Raw genomic sequence first — 21,865 nt, forward strand, 5'->3', positions numbered from 1 at the left:
TGGGGGTCTGGGGGGTCTGGGGTGTCTGGTGTGTCTATGGGTGGGGGTCTGGGGGGTCTGGGGTGTCTGGTGTGTCTATGGGTGGGGGTCTGGGGGTCTGGGGTGTCTGGTGTGTCTATGGGTGGGGGTCTGGGGGGTCTGGGGTGTCTGGTGTGTCTATGGGCAGGGGTCTGGGGGGGTCTGGGGTGTCTGGTGTGTCTATGGGTGGGGGTCTGGGGGGTCTGGGGTGTCTGGTGTGTCTATGGGTGGGGGTCTGGGGGGTCTGGGGTGTCTGGTGTGTCTATGGGCAGGGGTCTGGGGAGGTCTAGGGGGTCCGTGCGCTGGGGTCTGGGGTTCAGAATGAGAATCCAGCGCCCCAGAGCCACACTGACTACAGCCCTGAGGCCTGAACCTGCTGATGCCAGGAGTCCCTACTGCAGAAGCTCTGCAGAGGAGCACAGGGGCCATACAGCTATTTGCGTTTGTAAATAAGTGCTTTCAAAAAGACCCAATAAGGGAAAAGGGCTTTTTAATTTATTTCATTTATTTACTTTTTTTTTTTTGTTTTACAGCTATTGTCAAATTGAACCACGCAATCAAATTTCTGGAGCTAAAATGGTTCCCGTAGGGCCCCCTGGTGTGGAATCTAATAGAGTGCTCTTGTTATAGCCTTATTTCATAACAAATAATTAATTTAACTGGTTGCACCCATATTTTCTTCTCCCTGTAATGGAAAACAATAAGCATGTTTTTGTTTAAAGTCTGCCAGCAGTCTATGTGGAGGGGTACAGGGTTTCTCTGCATAATCAGAAAGTTTATCATGCAGGCCACACCACATTAAAAGTTTATTACCATCAAGTTAATATCGGTGCTTTATTCTTCCTGGCAGCTTCCCCTTTCATTAAAGAAAACTAATTTTCAGTGGCCTGACCCCCCCCTTTCTTTTAGTCACTTATTTCAAGCTCATTCAATAAACTACGGCTTGCAAATTATGAGAGATAAGGGAAATCAAGAAAGCTTGAATTTACTGTTGATAAAATTAAAACTGCTGTTATTGCCTCATCACAAACTCAAAAAAGTCACTTTCATCAAGGGCATCATTATTTCATATCCAACAAATCTGGGCCTTACACTTCCCTACAACGCACAATCAGAAGCTGTCCTTTACAACCACAAGAACTGAATCATAATAAAATGTATGGACTCCAGTAAAGAGAGCGTATTAAATAAGTAATCAAGACCGACGATCATGTGCTGAGAGCCATGTACATGTTCCTTGTAATCTTTTATTAACTCTCACATATGTATTCTGAAGTCAAATAATCTGGGGTATTAAAAAGTCTGCGCGAGAGAAGCTCTGAAACAGAAGTGTGCAGAGTTAAACCTGTGAACGCCCGGGCCTGGCTACTTCACAGGGCCCCTTGGCACGCACAGGAACCGGAACAGGTTGTGCTTCAGTACCGTTCGCTCGTAATCCCACGTAATCACACTGCAATTTACTCCACAATCTGGACCTCTGACAACATCGTCCCGGGAACCTGACGAGCGGGTGGGGGGGTGGGGGGGGGGGGGGGGGGGGGCAGGATTAGCCTGTTCTGCGCTAATTACAGGGACTGGATCTGGGCTAATAATCCCGCACACTAAATCACTGCAGACGTTTTTTTTGGAGTCGAAATGTTCTGATCTCGCTTAGGTAACCAGGGGACCTCGGAGAAGGAAGGGAAATCAGGTTAGGGGGGAAACTTGCTTGGAACTGCCTGCCGCGTACAGTAGCGGGATTTGCTAACCGGGCATCGGGTTTTAATCACCCAGGATCCTGGGGGCTATTTCCCTAACCTCGTTAAGCGAGGAAATCTGACGGGGAGCACCTGTTCGCCGTGAGGGCGCGTATCGAGAAACGGGATCGTAACGAGCGAGCCGTTAATTACTCAATTTCTCAGCCAACTCCAATGGAAATCCCCGCCTGGGGGGGGCAGATGTGTGTATTGGGAATCCAATCAGGTCTCGGGGTTTTTTTGCTCTTTTTTTCCCCTTCGGTGTACAGTGATCTGCGAGCGGCCTGCGATCGGAGACGTGTGTGTGTGTGCAGGTCACACACCTCATTAACACGGGCAGCTGGTGCTCAGGCCAGCAAGTCAACAGTTAACAGTTGTTTATTCCAGTCCGTCTGATTCCATAAGCGGGTCCTTTTGTTATTTCTAAGGGGGGGAAATTCGATGGCCCGAGGTTCCTACCTATTTAAAGCATTCACTTTAGAGTCACATAATGGAGAGTAATTGTGATAGGCTTTAATTAAGTGCACATTCATTTACATGCGTTCTGCCGCGGATTTGCTTTGACAACAGCTAGCCTAAACGCGGCATTTAAATACCTGGAGGGAGAAGGCTTCTGTCGAATGTTTTTAAAAAGCTTTTTTCAAAGTGTTTAAAGCTGCAGTCAGAGGTCACCTGAAACACACAGTCCTGTCAACACATTTGCACTTAGTTTTTTGTTTTTGTTTTTTTTAATCAAGCGCTTTATTATTTCACATTGCGGCCACGTTTCCGTGTTTTTGGTCAACAAAGCTTTCCGGACATCGCGTTCCAGTGACCGAGGACAGCAGCAGCAGCTCATCAGCAGAATCCTGAAACACGTCGGGCTGTTTTACATCACTCAGAAAGGGAAGGCGCACTCTTTCCCATCTGTTCTGAGCGAGGGTTCATTTGGTGAGAAGCAGAGCGAGTTCTTTGATAAAGAAAACACCAGTCGAGACGAATTTGGGCTCCTGCGCTTTTCGATGGCAGCAGGACCGGCTCAACAAAAGCGCTTCCTTCCCTGAAGCCCAGACTTCTCAGCATTTTCCCCATCTTATTAAGCTAACACATGGGTTAGGCGTGGGTACACCCAGTCCCCCCCGTACAAAGGAAAGCACTTCCTACACAAATGTCCACCTGGTGAAAAAAAAAAAAAAAGCTGCCTAATTTCCATATCAGTCAATCTGTTGGCTACAGTTACCCATTTTCACTGACTTTAACACTCTCCCTGCACGTTCACACGGCTCAGTTATTGCCCGGGAAATGAAAGCCACCTGCAGCTATAAATGACATCGCTCGGTGCCTGTCTCTCCCACAGCCTCGGGCTCCGTACGTGACCAGAGAGCAGAGCCAAAATGGCGCAGACGTGTCTCTAAGAGACCTGAAGGCGGATGTGTGACTGTAGCGATGCTCTTCGCTTAGCCTCCCGCGCGGGGCGGCCTCGGCCTTTGGAGCGGCGCGCTCCGGTACCTTTGATGTCCTTCCCGAAGCCCATGGAGGAGGTGACGGTTTGGGCCTTGCCGCCGGACTTCTCCTTCATCACGTCGTCGTCGCTGGAAACGTCGTCCGAGCTCATCTTCTTCTTCTTCCTCTTCTTCTTGTGCCGGGGAGGGAGCTTCTTGGGGAAGGTGAACATGGGGAAGATAACCAGCAGCATGGCCATGGCACAGAGCAGGAACCCGCTCCACCTGCGGGGGAAGGGGGGGGGGGGGTGGGCTCATTAATGCACACGCACGCACAGCCAGCTCCACCAGGGCTAACACGCTCATTAACACACAAAGACACTCACTCCACACACACACACACACACACCACACACACACACACACACACACACACACACGTAGCTGCGAAACTCATAGCTCATTAACACACACAAGCACACATTCACACTCACACCACACACACGTAGCTGCAGAACTCATACCTCATTAATGCACACTTCACACACACTTCACACACACACACACACACACACAGCTGCAAAACCCATAGCTCATTAACACACACAAGCACACAGGGATACACTCCATACACACACACATAGCTGCAAAACCCATAGCTCATTAACACACACAAGCACACATTTACACCCTCACACCACACACACACACACACACACGTAGCTGCAAAGCCCATGGCTCATTAACACACACACACGCACAAGCGCGCACACTCACATAGCCAGCTCCACCTGAAAGTAAACATGACTCATTGAACACATCAACAGCGCACGCATACACACCTGCACACAGATATGCCTCATTAACACACAAAACCTTTTAAAAGGGAATGTGTCATTTTGTCACTTTAATACTGTGCATTGAACTTGCGCACGCCCACACACATACAAATAGGCTATATATGAGGCTGCATATCGTCCATTAGGCAGTATCTTGCAGAAAGAGTTTGACTTTAACACTAGCATATCCACGCACACTGGACCGCCACACAAACAGGTATTCATCGTGTGTTCTGTGAATTGAGGGTTCTCACCGACTACAGTCACACGCGCACACCCCCCGGGGTGAATGAACAGTGCAAGCGCAGACATGTCATCACTTCACACCGCCGATAATGTTTTCACACCGTCCGCGCAGATGCCAACACCTCCCCGAGCCACACCGCACGTTTTTTTCTAACATGAATTACAAACACACGTACGCACGCGGTCGTTCATTTCTCTTACCAGTTTCCCACGAAGCGAGGGTCGCTCTGATCGATGTGGACGACGGTCTTGGGATCGACGTAGAACCCGATGAGGACCCCACCCAGGAGGTAGCCTGCGGCCGGACCCAGCGCCCCCATCACGTACATGATGGCTGAAACAGACAGAGAGCAAGGCTACCTGAGACCCTGTCGATGACCAGCGACGTGACCAGCGACGTGCCAGTGATGGCACCTACAACCTCCCTTACAGTCGCCACTGAGTACGCGTTTAAAACTCAACAAGCAAAGAAACCCGGAGAAATCTGAAGGACAAACCTCACACACTCCAGGCAATATTTTGCCAGGCTTTAATCCAAACTGGATCAGACAAGATGTAAAACACCCAGAGTCTAACAGTAGACTATGTGATAAACCCACACGGAGAAATGAAACTAGACAAACACCCTCCATTTGACACTACAAACACTGGGTAAGCACACCCTGCCTCTAATTTGACACCGCATATATGCACCAACCAAAAATCCCATCCCATCCACATGCAGAAAACAACACTAATATTTGTGTGCTCGAGAAAAAACCAAAATGGGCTTGTATGGGGGCAATTAAAACTACTAATTAGGGCCAGGGCATTTGGTGACTCTGCACCCAATTAGAAAACAGCTTGGTGGCAGCAGGTGCATTAGGTGGTCAGATCAGGGGAGATGCGTGTTCATATAGAGCTGTTTAATGTGGCTGAACCGATGGAGGGGGAAGGGGGGGCAGAGGAGGGAGGGGGGAGGGGGAAGAGGGGGTAGAGGAGAGAGGGAGAGGGGGGACAGAGGAGGGAGGGGGGAGGGGGAAGAGGGGGTACAGGAGGGAGGGGGGAGGGAGCACTGGAAGAGCAGCGCCACAGCTCTGTTTGAGCCTTATCCTGCGCCAGCACAGAGCGGTGAACCCTGGGAAAGCTCAGCCGGCGACAGCGGCGTTCCCCCAGGCCCGCGGGCGGGCGGGCGGGCGTGTGCCGGCGGCCAGGCCCACGGGCCTAAATCCAAAATCCCTGCACCGAGGGAAACCGGCCCCCCTCTCCCCAGCCCAGCCGCACAGCGGCGCCACACGGCAGGGGACCGGCTCTCTGTCCGTCACGGGCCTTTTTATACAGCGAAACACGCGGCGTGAGGCGAGCCGGGAGGCCTCGATTCAGAGACAGAACTGAAGCGCCACGGGCCTGTCTGGTGTTCAGAGTCATCTGCTCTCTCTCTCTCTCTCTCGCTTCCTCTCCCGGAAAATGCCACCCCTCATGAGTGCCATGGCAATGGCAACGTGCATCCAACTGCCAGCACTTGTTTCCATACGGTCAAGTGAGGCAAGACTGCCAACACCACAAGCAGATCCAGCACGCCACGCTGCGGCTTTGAGAAACGCTCGCTCGCAGCTCAGAGTTAACAGCTGCCTTTTACCGCTAAAGCGTTCTAGCTCTTTCCACCGCGCCGCCCACAAAACAAAAGAGGATTTTAAAAATGAAATGATAAAAGAGAGAGCCCAGTCACACTTCACTGCAGAATCGTAAAAACGAGTATGGTGAGCGATGACATCACAGAGCTGGTGAAGGGCTGGTGACATCACCGGCCATAACGAGGCCGGATAAGTCGATCACAGAGTGCCACTGAAGAGCTCCCCCAACACCAGCAGCTCGGGGGCTCTCTTCCTCTCTTCTGGCTTTCATACCTCAGGTTAAGGCATCCCTTTCCTTACATGCGCTAGCACGCTTAGCAGCAGCAGGAGTGGAGCTCGAGGAAATCCAGAGGGCGCCTCCATATCGCCGTACGTTCAGAAGCACTTGGAAGTGCAATATAACTAATCCTATTTTGCATCATTTGCATTTAACAACAGCAGCCTCCATATTTACCGCAACAGTGAGCACACATTCCCTCCTTGAGACAGGCAGCTTCTCCGGTGCAATACTGATTAGAGCGGAGCGAAAGGCCCTCTCTCTTTCTGCACAGCGGAACAATGCAGAAGGCGAGGAGCCTCGATGGACGGCGGCGTTTCCCCAACACCCCACATATCAATTAGGCCTTATCTCGGGCTTAATTAAATAACAAGGCCCAGGGGGCGGGAAGCTGGAGGAGGAGAGAAAATGGCCCCTCAAACGCTGCCGGCCGGCTGCAAATCCTCTTATCGCCCCCCCCCCCCCCCCCCCCCCCCCGCCCCCCCGGCCCACTTCAAAAAGGAAGAGCGCTTCCTGGGGACTTGTTCAGGCGCCCAGCGGGGGAGGGGCTTCCACAGCACTGCCCGTGACCGTGAGGCCTGCCACGGCTTGGCTGCAGGCCTGGGCCTGAGTCAGCCCGCCTGACGTCTTAACCGTCCTGGCAAGACGACTTCCCACACGCCGCTGTTTCACTGAACTCACGCCAGACGGACATGGCACAGAGAAGCGCAGTATGCGCGTTCTGCATTTGAGGTTAGCCGTGATGACCAGCAGGGATGAAAATGTAGAACAGAAAACCTCCCCTTCGCGGCTTCCTCAACCACAACCACACACAGAAAAAGCAGAAGTGTGTGGTCAGGAAAACCTCATTTTCTGATACTGTGATATGACTGCACTTTTTGACAGCACACAGGAGATTAGCAGTACACGGAGAGCTCAGAGAAGCAGGCAGCAATCTCCCTAACACTACTGCTTCACCTCTGATGGCACAACAGACGGACAGCTGCGGGGAGCTGAAGGACCAGCTGTGTGCGAGTGTATGTGTGTGTGTGTGAGCATGTGCGAGAGAGAATGTGTCTGCTTGAGAGAGTGTGTGTGTGTTTGTGCATATGTGTGCATGTGTGTATGCGTGTGTGAGAGAGTGTGTATGTGTGTGAGAGAGTGTATATGTGCGTGTGACTGTGTGTGAGTGTGTGTGTGTGTGTGTGCGTGCGTATAAACATGAATATGTGTTGTTCACATTTTATCAGCAGTGCGTGTATGTATGAATGCAGATCTGTGTGCTAGTGCTAGAGTCAGTGCTGTGCAGGTATGTGTGTGTGCGCCAGGTCAGTCTGTCAGGACTGAGTGTCCCAGGGTTTCTAAGGAGTGCCCACACAGTGATGAAGGTTCTGCGGAGCTCAACATACCTCACGCCTGAACATTTGTAGCCCGGCTCCCCCAGTCACCCTGCAAAACTTACCTAACCATCTGCTGCCACACCAGTGCTCACACGCTAGCGTAGTCTCCTAAATCCAACAGTAATATAGCCTCATTTAAAAACTACTCCTGTCATCATATAGGCCTATTAACCCACTCTCAAGTGATAGTTCATTTTATTACTTAAAAAAAACATAGGGGTCAAACCGGGAATGACGAACAGGAACAACAGTATGGGTCATAACTGCCACTTATAATAAGCCCATTGCTCTCTTAGTCCAAACTGTTGAATTTCATTTGATTTATAAAAGTGCAGGCATTATAAATAGGCTCATTTAAGATTTAGGCTAAATCTCAGATGAGGTATTCTAAGAAAACCGTATAAAGGCCATGACACACACTGCTGTATAACGTTGCCCAGTCTAATAAACGTTATTAATAGAGGCCTTGGCTTCAGAGCAGCGGGTTTATGAACCCTTTGGCCGCGCTGCTCGAGGGCCTCCAGACGCAGCCCTGCTCCCTCAGCGGAGGACAGGACGCACCGAGGTGAAGAATGTGCCGCCTGTGCAGCAGCGCGTCGCCACGCTCGGGCGCGGACGCCACGGCACGGAGTCACAGAACGGCCAGTCTGGCACCACGCCCCCGCTCTGTCCGAAAGACGCCCCGCGCCTACAGGCGGGCGTTCGGAATAAAGGGCGAAGCCAGGATTTGACAGGGTGCATTTGAGCGTACTGAGTTAGGGTGCATCTGAGAGTGCACTGAGTTAGGGTGCATCTGAGAATGCACTGAGCTAGGCTGCATTGGAGAGTGCACTGAGCTAGGCTGCATTGGAGAGTGCACTGAGTTAGGGTGCATCTATGAGTGCACTGAGCTAGGCTGCATTGGAGAGTGCACTGAGTTAGGGTGCATCGGAGAGTGCACTGAGCTAGGCTGCATTGGAGAGTGCACTGAGTTAGGGTGCATCTGAGAGTGCACTGAGTTAGGGTGCATCTGAGAGTGCACTGAGTTAGGGTGCATCTGAGAGTGCACTGAGTTAGGGTGCATCTGAGAGTGCACTCAGTTAGGGTGCATCTGAGAGTGCACTGAGTTAGGGTGCATCTGAGAGTGCACTGAGTTAGGGTGCATCTGAGAGTGCACTGAGTTAGGGTGCATCTGAGAGTGCAGTGAGCTAGGGTACATGTGGGAATGCATTGAGTTAGGGCACATCTGAGAGTACAGTGAGTTAGGGTACATCTGAGAGTGCACTGATCTAAGGTACCTCTCAGGTTGGTGGAGGAAAAGATAAAGGCTATATCTATCCTGTTCCCTCCCCTAGTCCCAGTCCTCCTCTCTCTCTCTCTTCAGGCTGCGAATAAATTCAGACACCGGCCTCTAGGGGTGCCCTTCCCCCCACATGGCAGGGACAGTGTGTATGAAGTGTCAACACCAGGGGGTGATTGACATGTGCACACACAGTCCGGGACTCTCTGTGCAGCTGCCTGGCTGCAGCTGGAGAGGGTAATAGGCTAGCTCTCACTGAGGCACTAAACACAGTGAACCAATATATTATGAATATTCCAAGGAAAGACTAAAGAAGACAAAAATAAATAAATACATAAAAAGGTCATGTTCAATGAAAGCACTGTCAAACATATTAAGTATAAGTTTTGACATTTGTAGTGCAAAATAGCTTAATCATTCATTACACACAATAAAAACCTAAAAAATTAGCAAGTAAAAAAGCCATAATATGTGTGGGTGCAGAACAGATTCTAGAACACTCTGTGGTTAACCCAGGGAAAATCTATATACCAGGGTATATTTGCTATGATTGCTTTCATTATTCTTGTCTGGTAACACAAAGCTTAAGAAAGAATTATGGACGGAATTCCATAACTCTTTTCCAATCCTTGACCTGGTCCAGAATTTCGAAGAGTTGGAGCAATACAGGTTCCATTACAACCTCATGTCAAATCAATCACTGAACGTGCCTGTAAAACTACAGCCAGACCAACAACCTTGACTGAATACAAAAAGAAACAATTCATAATAGCAATGCTAAAACAAAGAAATATGTGTTTTTCAGTTTCAATAAATGTGTCCTATTCAGTAGTAATTTATGTGTAAGAGGGAAAGCACAGAAATCTGCTTCAAACAAATGTTCTCTGAGTACAAAGAGCTCTGGGACTGCAGCGATATGGATAGAAAGCCACCAGGGCCTGTGGTTGGATCAATTCACGCATGTGACCTTGCGGGAGACAGAGCAAAAGACACAATGAAATGGGGGGAATGACTGCATTGTCATGGCAACTCGCTGACACAGCAGTGTCTTCTTACAAGTCCTAACCTTATATCTTTCCCAGAGAGCACCACGGACACTGACCGACACCAGAGCTCGCTTAACTCCATTTCTGTCAGTGGGAAGAGTACAAATTGCCCTAGTTGTTCCCCTCATATGCGACACAGATCATGTTTTTTTGAAGTGTGAACAATAAAAACCACTGAGAGCTAAAAACCACAATTGTTTTGTCCATATGCGGTTATTACACTTGTGCACACCAGTCGGCTGGAGCATGCCCTTGACCAAAGCCATGATTGGTGCAGAAGGGCATTTCCTGTCCAAGCACCCGAGGTACCATCAAAGTGACTTGCCCTGCAACAGGTTAATGTGGTCATAATTCTGAAAATGAGCTTTAAGGTCTGCATTCTGAACACAGCCACAGAAAGCGTTAAGCTGGGAGCCACACACAGGTTGTCTTCTTTCTGGGAAAGTGCTAATTAACAACATTTTTCATGTGCTGTTCCCCCTCCCCTGAGATAGCCGCGAGCTCAAGGACACAGTGAAGGGCAAACTGGAGAGTGTCTTATAGGAGCCCATCACCAGCAGTGCAGAGAGCAGTGTTGCTAACACTTTCACTGTAGCCAGTTGTCGTAGTATTCACCTTAACTAGCTGATGTAATTGTTCAGGATAAGTCAACCCTTGCATAGGTAAAGAACACAAAAGATGCAACACAAAAAAAATGATAATAAAACCTATTGAAATGAAACACATGAATATGTAAGCCATTTAAAATGGTACACATTAGAAAAAAGGCGGCAGCCTGCTTGTGAAGCGTTTATCATTGAGAAGAGGAAGACAACTGCTTCAAGAAAAGCTTGCTTGGAAAAGGACTATGTGTTTGAATAACTGAAATTGCCCTACCACATAGGCTAAATGCAATAGATGCAAACCTTTTTAGGGGGAGGCATGGATTGAAGTGCATGAGCATGAATAACGTCAATAGTCTAGACTTTCAACACTGAACAGACATAGGCTATACTCTTCCACTGACAAGACCGACATTAAAATGACAAACCATGGAATTAAAGAAAAGGAAGGGATAACCAACAATATTGTCAGGGTCAGATTCGTAAACAACTGATTTCAATCAGAAACAGGGATCAATGAAGGGACCTGAAACTTCCATGAACTACTATTTTTAAAAAGCTGTAGGCTATTATTTTTAAAAAGACCAGGAAAGAGTGAATTGTAATGATCACGGTGAACCTGGATCACATGATGGACTAATACACTGATATACCGTATCAGGAAAAAGAAAATAAATTATATTGAAAAAGCGGAAAGGCTGCATTAAAGAAAATAGCCTACTTCAAAAGATGGACATGGTGGAAGTTAGAGTGACCCCTACCTATAGTCTGTCTGCAGACTGAATGGAAACCACAAATACCAACAAACACCGCAACCCTCTTGCAGTGGCATTTGACACCCCTGGTCTACAAAAAAGAATGTTCAGGTCAACTGAGAAAAAAAACAGAACAAACAGACAGGAGAAAAGGAGAACAATAAATGAGGGTTATCCGCACAGAATATCCTGGCAGAACCTTGCGAAACAGTGAGTGGGAAACCCAAGGTAGCGCCAAACAGAGAGCCGTGGGGAACACCGGCAAGTTTATTCACAGCAGCTACAGAGAAAGGATGGCAGAATTTAAACTTTTGAAGCAGCTGGCAGTCTGTAGTGCCTACAAACTGAAGCACAAGCAGGCCAGCAATGCAGTGGGCTGTGTGCGTGCCAGTTCTGGGTCCCCCAGAGGCAGGTGGAGCTGGAGACTGTTATTCTGCAGAGTGGGCATTTGTGCCTGCCAGTTCCAGCTCCGCAGAGATCCATCACACCAAGACGGCCAAAGAACCTGCTCACTGCTCCACTTAGCAAACAGGCCCTCAACCAGCTCGCACAGAACCAGGGGCAATTTCAGTTAGAGTCACAACTAGACAGGGGAGCAGAGGCAATAGCACAGCCCCACTGCACATTCTCTGTCAGATACAAGACCCACAAGCTTCCTCTGAAGCAGAATACAGGCGTCCCAGTTCTGCCTGCTGTGTCCTCCTCCCGGGGACTGGACGTCAGCGAGCAGAGGAAATAAAAGAGACCCACGTGTATCTGAAGGGCAGTAGCTCAGAGTCAGCAGCATCCCCAGTGGCTCTCCTCTCAGCTCAGTGACTCTAACCAGGAGCAGAATTCTGCTTAATCACCACTTCCCATCAAAGACCGCTCAACTCCACCGAGCACACAACATCCACACCCCTCCTGTCCTCATCCCAGAACATCAGTCTTCAGAGGAGGAAAAACTCGCTCAAGCTCTTTTGCAACTGAAGTCAGAAGAGTCCAGTCCCATTCATGTCTTTACAATGGAGCTCTACAGAATAACAGTCTCCACGCTCTGATCTTTCACACACAAATAAACAGTTCCTCAGTGCCACAGATCACAATGAGTCTCTTTCATCAAAGAACCGGCCAAAACAACTTTTCCCTGTGTTTATTCATCGGAACACCCATTCCTCACTTCTTGGCAAAGTGTTGACAAAATTCCAAACTCATGAATGCTTCCAGTGACACATTCCAGAGAGACTCAATTAGTCTAGTCCCAGCAAAGCATTAGGAACAAGGTAAATGGTAAAGGAAAGCTCTGGAATTCCACGGTTGGATGTAGGGCTTAGTGAAAATTCTGTTTGCTCACTTGGCTCCAGCAGCTGGCATTTCAGATTCTGCCTCAGGTTTCTCAGGAAGCCTGTTTATTGGCTTAAGGCACTAAGAAATCAACAGGGCTTCTTGGTCTGCTGGGCCCCTGTGGCCCATGTGACACATTTCGGGGTCACGTGACAGCCAGCCCGGGCTGGGAAAAGCTGTGCCTCTGGGATGCACATCAGGATTACAGTCACTTCTTATTCGTGTCATCTCTGTCCTCCAGAGCCCCGTGTTAAACAACCAGGAGGCTGGCAGCGTGTGCAGGTTCCCCTGCTCTCTGACCATGGGGTCTGGCCCCGTGTCCTACGCGATTTAAGCAGCTCCCCCGGCGTAAACATGCCGAACCGCACAGCGCGCCGCCACTTCCACGCAGCGATAAAACAGAACAGGCCGAAGTGGTGCAGGGGCCAGAACTAGGACAAGCTCTTCAAACCTGGGCGGCAGTGTGGAGCATTGTTTACGCGCCGTTCCCTCCACTGCCCCCCCCCCCCCCCCCCCCCCCCCCCCCCCCATTTCAGAGCGCCTCTGCACACAAAGGAACTTTTCTCCGCGGTTTCTGGCTGCGTCAAAAAGAGGGACGGCCTTTCACAGTCGGACCGCGCAGCGAGGCCCAGTTAGGGTGTTTTTTTTTTTGGGGGGGGGGGGGGTTTGGCAGGGTTGGGGGTGGTGTTAGTTTGTGCTGGGAGTTGTCATTGGACATCTCCCGCGGGCACCGACTGGCCTGGCTACAGGGTCACGTTTGTGCCCACGGTGCGGGCCATGGCGTCCAGCCCGCAGCCCCCCCGCTGGCCCCGCTCCCGCTCGGCTTGTTTGGACTGCCCCCAGCTTTGGCCTGCTCACGGCCAGCCTTCAAGTACCGTCCACTCCAGACCTGGGTCAAATACGCTTTTGTTTTGGATTCAAATGCTTTTCTGTGCTCTATTGATCTTGCCTGGTGCAACTGAGCCTGCCAATATGACCAGAAGGCGGTGTTTGCACTTTTTGAGAGTGTCTCATTGGTTCCAATACACCAGACAAGATCGGTAAAGCATAGAAAAATATTTGAATCCCAAAAAAACTGGTATTTGACCCAGGTCGTGTCCACACAAAGGTGCACTGTGCACCAGTGCATAAATAAATACTGCACCCAAAATAAAATGGCTGTACCTCAGGGTAATGAAGAATGTGCTCTCTCACTCAGGTACTATGACACATTGCTCCTTCCAAGCCAGTGTTGTGAGCACACTCAATATCACTATGGGCACATCATAGTGTGTAAAAAAAAAAAAGGTTAAAAATAACAATAGCTACCATTATCCTCAACCAAGCCAAAAAACAGCAGAAGACAGGCCTAGGAAAACAACTTTATAAGACATGAGCGTCTCTGGTTGTGGCATAGCCTACATGTACACTGCACCATCAAATAACCACAAAGCAGACCAATGCTCTTACTTGGAAATTTAGTCTAGTTAGGAGATCTTAACTTTGAGAAGCAGGGAAGACCCAAACAATTCAACAGCATGAAACATTCATGAATCCTGCAGCTGCTCACAAAGTGAGGTCCCAAAGCTCATGAGTGAAAATCAAAAATGCAAAAACAAATCATAGAATGGAAGTTGTTCTATTTTGAGAGCCTCTACAGAAAACACAGAATGCTAACCTACACAACTTTGAATTATACAGTGCTGCTTGTGTGCACCACACTTGCCTAGATATTCAACCATTTATTTTCACAATGTTACCAAGAACATAAAATAGGCTATTAAATTTGAATATGATGAATACTTACGTGCACTTGTTCAACTGCAGAACGCCATGTCTTACATTCTTATTGAATTTAGGCTACTGCACATCTCGTGTAAACTATCGATGTAAACGTTCATGTGCCATAGTGATTGCATGCACAATTGAACATTTACATAAAGAGTTTGCATGAGATGCAAAAGTCCATCGAAACTCCAGTTCTGTGATATTTCTAATGACTGTCCAACTCCAGTTTTGTGACTCTTCACCTCAAGCTTGGTCAATTTTCATTGTCCATAATAATTGTACAGCCTATTTAAAATACTTTTTGATTGGCATTTTGAGCCATTCCATTGGACAAGTCAAACATAAAAATGTTTCAATGGCCACAGAACTATAGCCAGGCAGGACGAAATGAAAAGTTTAACTGACATTCGGCAAGACGTTCAGCTACAATGCACGCAGGTCTGAATAAAATTACACTACAGCATGAGATTTCCAGATAGTGAAAATAGCGAAATACGTTGTGAAATAACCAAGAACGAACAAATACCACTTTAAAATACAAAATACATTTATTGGAATAAATTAGTAGCTAATAGCCTATAAAGTTCAACTAGGAGGATGCAGCTCACATTGCCCTTCACTTGGCTACAAAATTAAAACCAACCAATTACTCATGAGAAACGATCGGCTTTTGATCCAAACAATTTTTCACTACATAAACTGCTGGCCTGCTTTTAATACTCAACCTTGACACCATCACTTTATCAACTGCAGGGATAGCATTTCACGGACAGAGATGAATTGCAACGTAATGACAGCAACGCAGCCGAGTTGGCTTTCCGGAAATTACCGTTGCAAATATCGGGGACGGGGAGGGAGGGCGGACAGCTAAAGCGACAGAGAGAAGGATTCGCCTGTCATCACCTTACGGCAGGCGCAGCAGGTCCTGCCTTCCATCACTGGTGAGCACAGGGAGGGCAAGGTGCCAAGCAGACTGGGCCTTCCATCCCAGTGTGGGTAAGGACCAGATAAGCCCAGACCCTGGGGTCCTCATCCCCTAAAAACACTCTTCACACACCCCTCCCGGAAGCCAGGAAGCACTGACCTCTGAGGTGTTGGGACAAGCCTGTCACTATGCATCATGGCGTCACTGCCCTAGGTCCATTAAAAAAATGCACTTACAGATAACGAGAGACCGCCAGTATGCTTTACTGGAGAAGCTGTTGGTCCGACGTTACGAAGAGCCAGCTAAAATCGTTATGCAACCTTTTAACCTCGTACACAAGCAACTTCAGATCTGCTGACCCACTCTTCATGCATTTATTTTTTTTTTTCATGACCAATTGCTGCCCTGCTGGTGCTTTCTCCTTTCAGTATGGAGACATTCTGTGGCTTCCTAAGGGAGGAGCAGGGGACTATACAGTCACTGGGCAGTTGGCAATATGCACTTCCTAACTGTCTGGCTGGGGCTGAGGGGTCACAGCCTGGATTCTAACACAGGCAGATTTACAGGCCCACGATTAAAGAGATAATTCTGGGACTGAGCCACCGCAGAGCAGCTCCCTCAGAACATCCGATTTGTCCACTTAACTCCACAGAATGGAACGGGGAGTTTTATTTTTTAATTTGGTGTCCTGTGTTTATGTTGAAGGGTCCATGCAGAGAAAGGAGAGTGGAAGCAGTACTATCTGAACAGGAAGTCCACATAAAAAAAAATATATACAGGCTAAAAGTATTAGGCCACCTGCAGGTAAAAAAAAAAAAAAAATTAAAAATAAGAAACTTTAGGTCAAGTCGTCAGTTAATGTATGCACATTTCATGAATAACAGACCAAAGTATACATTTTTTTCAATTTTATTTTTACTTTAAAATAATCTTAGACACGACTTACCTCAGAATAGCCTCCTTTGGCTTTAATTACAATTAAATTAATTATGGAAAGTCTATCCAATTATTTTGCAAAGGAGGGAGGTGGAGAGGTAATTAAATCTTAACTACCTTAAGTTATTTTTTTTAAACCACAGGTAGTCAGGGAGCATTGTATATTTGCAGCCACATTTCAAATGGCACCAAACAGTGGAACACGCAGCAGCGAGCTAGAACACAGCCTACCACACTTTACCTGCTGAAATTCTTCTTATTTAGGCTACTCATTTCGGCACCGAGGCCTAAAAAATCAAACGGTAAGTGGCGTCGTTCTGAGTGGCGCCTAACCTTGCCCGTCCGCCGAGGCGCAGGCGTCAGGCGGAACCTCCGGGTGGCAGAGCGGGGGCCCCGCGGGCGGGTGGGCCCCCTGTAAGATGCCCCGCGCGGCCGGCCCCATGTGACCGCCCGATCAAAGCACCGCCCCGCTTGTTAGCGGGCTTAGCGCAGGAATGCCATTAAAAACACAGAGCCCGTGAAACATGCGCTAATCCCTTTGTGCCTTTCTCCCGCCGGCTAAACCGACGGGCCAGCGCCGGCCCGGCCACCCCCTCGCTCGTTTCGTAATCCCCGGCTTCGCCTCGTAGCGAAACTACTCGAGCCGGTCCTCGGGCTCGGCCGGCTCGGCTCTGGGCCGGCCAGCAGGAAGGGCTCAACGAGGAGGACGGACTTGCGGAAGCCAAATGTCTCAAACGTCAGCTTCGCGCAATTTTGTCGTAAAATACAACGCAAACGTGTGAAAAACCGAAACGTGTATCAGCTATGAAGGGAAGTTTAATAGTAAATAAATCCCTTAATTACTTTAAGGGGCCCGCGAATAATGTGTACGGTTGGAACGTTTGGGTCACCACATACCGCACGGATGCTAAATTGCCCTATTTAGGTAAACTGCTACATTCTTCTAAACAGGCAGCTGGTCTGCAGGTCCCGGTGCAGCTGCCTCCCTGCTGGGCCTTCGCTGATTAAAGATAGAGGGAGGAAGGGTCAATTACGGGAGGGGGCTCCGTTCCCAGAATCGGACACAGCGTGCCCCCTTCCACGTCTCCGTCAGCAAGACAGGAAACAACGCAGATTCATTGCTGATGGTATCTACCTCTGGTGCCTGAATGGCATGGTGGGGAATTAAACTCATTAATTACGTTTGACCACTTGATGTTCACGCACTTCCTCTACCTTTCATTTGTTGTTCAGTTTGAGGGATAAAAAAAATACTAACGCCAACACTTAAAGTGAATCGCTGTAAGCGCTAAGCGTCAGAGACCACGCTGAAGTGTAACGGCGATCGGCAAAATAGCTGCAGACCTTTTGAAGAGCAAAACTTGTGCAGCAGTCTCTGCCTCCCACTCTTAGCAGGGGCTGGACTCGACGCTGGGTTGCACGTACTATAGAAATGCCTTTGCCGTGACCCAGTATTCCGGGCAAATGACAGATGATCCCCCGGTCTGGGACAAGAACGGGCTTCTAAAAGGGCCATCTGGGCTGTGTGTGTACAGTACTAATCTTCAGAGTGGCCGGGTGGTGCAGCTGCTGAAGTGGAGGGGGGGGGGGGGGAGGGAGGGTGCCTGGCTTTGTCTGCTTCTGGGCGCCGTGACAGTACCCCCGAGCCTCGCACCTGCAGCTTTTCAGTCTTCCGCAATGGCGGGGCCGCAATCTGGAACAGGGTGCCGGGGAGCCGGCCTCTTCAGCCGCCGCCGGTCCGCAGGAAGAGGCCCCCATTCAACCGCGCATCCTGCCGCCGGCTTTCCAGCGCCCGCCTGCAAGGGCGGCCGGCGCGGCTGGGAGCGTCGAGAGGGCCGCTTCCTCCACTGCTGAGCCCATCCCCGCTAAGCCCATTCCTGCCAATGCACTCCAGCTCCGTGCATCCAGAGACTCAGCACTACATACGTACTGCGGACAGATAAACCTCCTTTTTGTTGCTTCACATTAGAACATTTCACATAGTAGCAGCAAATTAAATGCAGAAAACAACTGTGAGAATACGTTTTCAGAAATACATAACGTTCTCAATTTTCCAACAGATAGGCTATATGTGTCAGGAATAAACCTAGAAAATGACCCTAGGTATTGTAGGCAGAAGGAAACAAGTACTTTATTCAGTGCAGTTTGGAAAATGCATGTGCATGTGTGTGTGTGTGTAATGCTTTCTTGATTTGGCTCTGTACGCCACACTTTTAAATTTGTAATGAAATAATTCACATGTGGTTAAAGTGCACATTCTCAGCTTTTATTTAAGACTATGCTAATACCCTTTGGTTTTACCAATTAGATACATAGTCCCCCCACTTCATGGCACCACAATGTTTGGGACATATTAATGTTATTTAAATGAAAGTAGTAATGTTTAGTACTTTTTACGAATATCCTTCGCATGCAGTTAGTGCTTGAAGTCTGTGACCCATAGAATAAATGTCCAAAAAACTGTCCAAAAACTGCCTGTATATTTGTAGTCGTATTTTTTAAGTTTCACATAAATTAGACAAAATGCAACCTTGCCACTCCGAAATGAAAAATGACATCAAAACGAAATCAACATTGAGACAGACGCTGACAAACCATTTTTTCTTAAAGGCATTGAAAGGTTGTGTTAGCCTTTAAACTACATCACACGGTGAAGTGAACAGTATAGTGGCACCTTCAGTGAAATCATTTGTTTGTCCAAATTTAGTCCTGCAACTTGGATATGAAAACGGACAGCTAGTCTATGCCGGAAACCACAAATAATTGATCACATTTTTAAAAATCAATTTATATACAGTATAAATATATAATAAAGTATTTATACGTAATTAAAAAGTCAGTTGGCTGCAGTAGATAGCCAAACATTAGCCAACATAGAAAAAAATAGCATATTGCAGACCTTGTGGGCTAACCTCTCTTCTTTCTGCATTGTCTAGTTACCTTACTACAAAAATTCACAAGCTACATCAGTATGAATGTGGGTTTATGTGATTTAACAGTACCCTTATTTCACAAATCCCCAATATCAGCATTACATTGTCAGGCAAGTAGCAAAGCAAGTAAGCTATTCAGCCTGCTAGCCGGAAAATTCGTCCTGCATCTCAGTCTAATATTAGTAACCAAACAAATTTGTGCTAGCTAACTATAGACATAGCTGTGAACCATAAATGAAAATCAATTGTGGATTATGGGGATCAAGGGACCTGCTCTCCGATGTGGCCTACCATTCAGACACGGCGTCTACTAAAAGCAAATACACAGAGCTTGTGTCTGATGTCAGTGGTTTTTTACACATGAAATTTCTGTAAGCATGAGCTTGCTGTGTATCAGAAGAGAGATGGGCTTAGATTATAATCTTTCCACCATTTCACAATCCTCATTTAGGAAAGAAAACCATGAATAAAATATTCTCTTTCAGGCCTTTCATGTCAGTGAGCGAAGCAGAAGGCCAAGTTAAGCAAGAGATTTAGATAAGCCTCTGCTCTGTCCCTTCACACAGACTTCCCATGAAAAATGAATTGTTTACAAGAAGCATCTACTGCACACGCCCATTAGTGTGAACTGTGGCATTCGGCAGCTTTAACGCTAACCCTTCCAAACCGATAAACAAACCACAGGCCCATTCTGCAGAGTCGATATTGAGAGCAAGGATCCATACGCCATCATTAAGTGGTAAGCCTGGACGGTCAATTATATCTCAATATGTTAAATCCCAGGGTAAACCCGTGTGATTCGCTGGAATTGACAACGGCCAATGTTGTTTGTTAATCCCAGCAGACAGACACTAATTAGGTTTTATTCTGATCTAGCCTCATTACAGCAAAAAATGCTATATCTGACATCTGTGAGAACAGATCACTTAATGCAAATGCGCATAAAATAGTAACTTTGCCTTCACAACCATACACAGAGCGGGGGAAATTACACCAAAAAAATTGTCGAGAACTTTACCAGGTACGTTAACATTTCACTGTACATTTCCAAAGAAAACACGGCGACTTCACAACTAATTAACCAAACTTCAACAGCTAGAATTGCTACAATGTGGTCACAGCAAATTAAGTCCTCCAGAAGACCAGCAGCTGAGTTTGGAGGACGGAATGAGGGCAGCCTCATGCAGGGAGGCAGCCATTAACAGACAGAGGGGGAGTTTGCTGAGGAGAGCCGGGCCTGCAATGCCTATGAAATGTTATGACCCAGCATTTCTGAGGCACTGGGACCGGCAGCAAAACAATGACTGAGAACCTAATAGAATATGGAATGCCCTTGCATGGTAACTCATGGGTTTTTTCCGGATTTCTCCAGATTCTTTCATTTCTAATGATTTAGCCTACATGCAAGGAATATCCAATATCCAGCTATCACCTGATTCTTTTTCACTCTGAAGAAAAAAATAATTGTGTGAGAGTGTGAGAAAAGGAAGTCGGTACATTTGTGTTTGCAGGCAACACATTGCGCCATACAACACAAATGTGTTGATGACACCAAAGGCATTCTGCTGTTATTCATCATCGACAGCAGACGTATCACGCACTGCACCATAAGGACGATTCCTGCGCATCTGAGCCCTTCACACATTTTCTTCTCACAGTGTGAAAATGATTTATTGACGCTGTGCTTTTGTGTTCTCGCCCATGACTCAGGGAAGCAGAAAGGCTTGACCACAGCATATTCCCCCCTCTCCCCGCACAACCCCCCATGCCAGCCGCCCACCCACACACAGACACAAACACAAATTTCACATCAGAATAAAAGTAATAAAATCGTCGCACAAATTAATTATCATTTCTGCTCTAATAACCGCACCCCAAATAACCGACAGGGCGTGGGTGTGGCAGCTCGGTTATAAACAGCGTCAGGAGCTCAGCGGGAAAGAGCGGGGAACCTTGCCTGCATCAGTGCATCTCTCCGCAGCTAAAGAAGGGCAAACGAGCAGCTCGAGAAACGTGATCAGGCCGAGGGACGCGCGGCGGCAGGGCAGGGCGAAACATTAAACTCACCGACAGGAAGCCGACGCCTCACCCGGCCTGCATGCGCCATCTTTCCGAGCGCCAGGCGGAAGGGGGGGGAAGGGGGGGGGGGATCACAGAATCTGCCGGGCAGACAGAGCGGATGGAGTCGGGGTGGGGGTGGGGGAGCGAAGGCTGTTACAGTTCACATGGACCGTCACAGCGGGAGACAGTCTGCGTCAACCGCTGCCCCCGCGCGCACGCACACACACACACACACACACACACACACACGAGCGCCCAGACAGACAAACAGAGTGGGAAAGTGGACTCATAGCAGCTGTTCGCTTTCTAAAATTAACAGGGCATAGGAGGGCAACCTGGGTTCGGACTGCCTCGCTTACAGGCACAAACACAAACGCCCAGCCAGAGCTAGGCAGGGCTCAGCGATGAGGAAATAGCCCTACGCTTCCCAGATAAATCATGAGCAACACCAGGCACACGCAAGCCTGCAGACAACATAAGAAATAACTCCCGGGTGGCCTACTACAGTTTATGTGCAAACATAATCTGTACCTAAGACTACTCTAACACATCACACCACTAATAACAAACTAAGATACTGGAGGTAGCCAGAGTAAAGGCCGTTTGTGACCAAACCTACGGGTCTGAATCGCCAGCAGGATACTGGAGCTCTGCCTGTTGGCTAGCCTGCTAGCTCGTCTTTACTATCCCCATGGGGCAATTTGTTCTG

The 21,865-nt window shown here is 48.2% G+C and overlaps 1 protein-coding gene across 2 annotated transcripts in view; it reads right to left on the reverse strand.

Annotated features, from left to right (window-relative positions):
- The window catches only part of LOC118224828 (solute carrier organic anion transporter family member 5A1), a 38,572-nt gene that overhangs the window by 9,917 nt on the left and 6,790 nt on the right, over window positions 1–21,865 (reverse strand). For both annotated transcript variants that reach the window (XM_035412601.1, XM_035412600.1), the window contains exons 3-4: window positions 4,462–4,594; window positions 3,243–3,460 (exon numbers count right to left, since the gene is read on the reverse strand). In XM_035412601.1, coding sequence (XP_035268492.1) covers window positions 3,243–3,460; window positions 4,462–4,594 — 351 coding nt within the window. The remainder of the gene's footprint in view (window positions 1–3,242; window positions 3,461–4,461; window positions 4,595–21,865) is intronic.

The sequence above is a fragment of the Anguilla anguilla genome, chromosome 4 (genome assembly GCF_013347855.1).
Source record: "Anguilla anguilla isolate fAngAng1 chromosome 4, fAngAng1.pri, whole genome shotgun sequence".
NCBI classification, from domain to species: domain Eukaryota; kingdom Metazoa; phylum Chordata; class Actinopteri; order Anguilliformes; family Anguillidae; genus Anguilla; species Anguilla anguilla.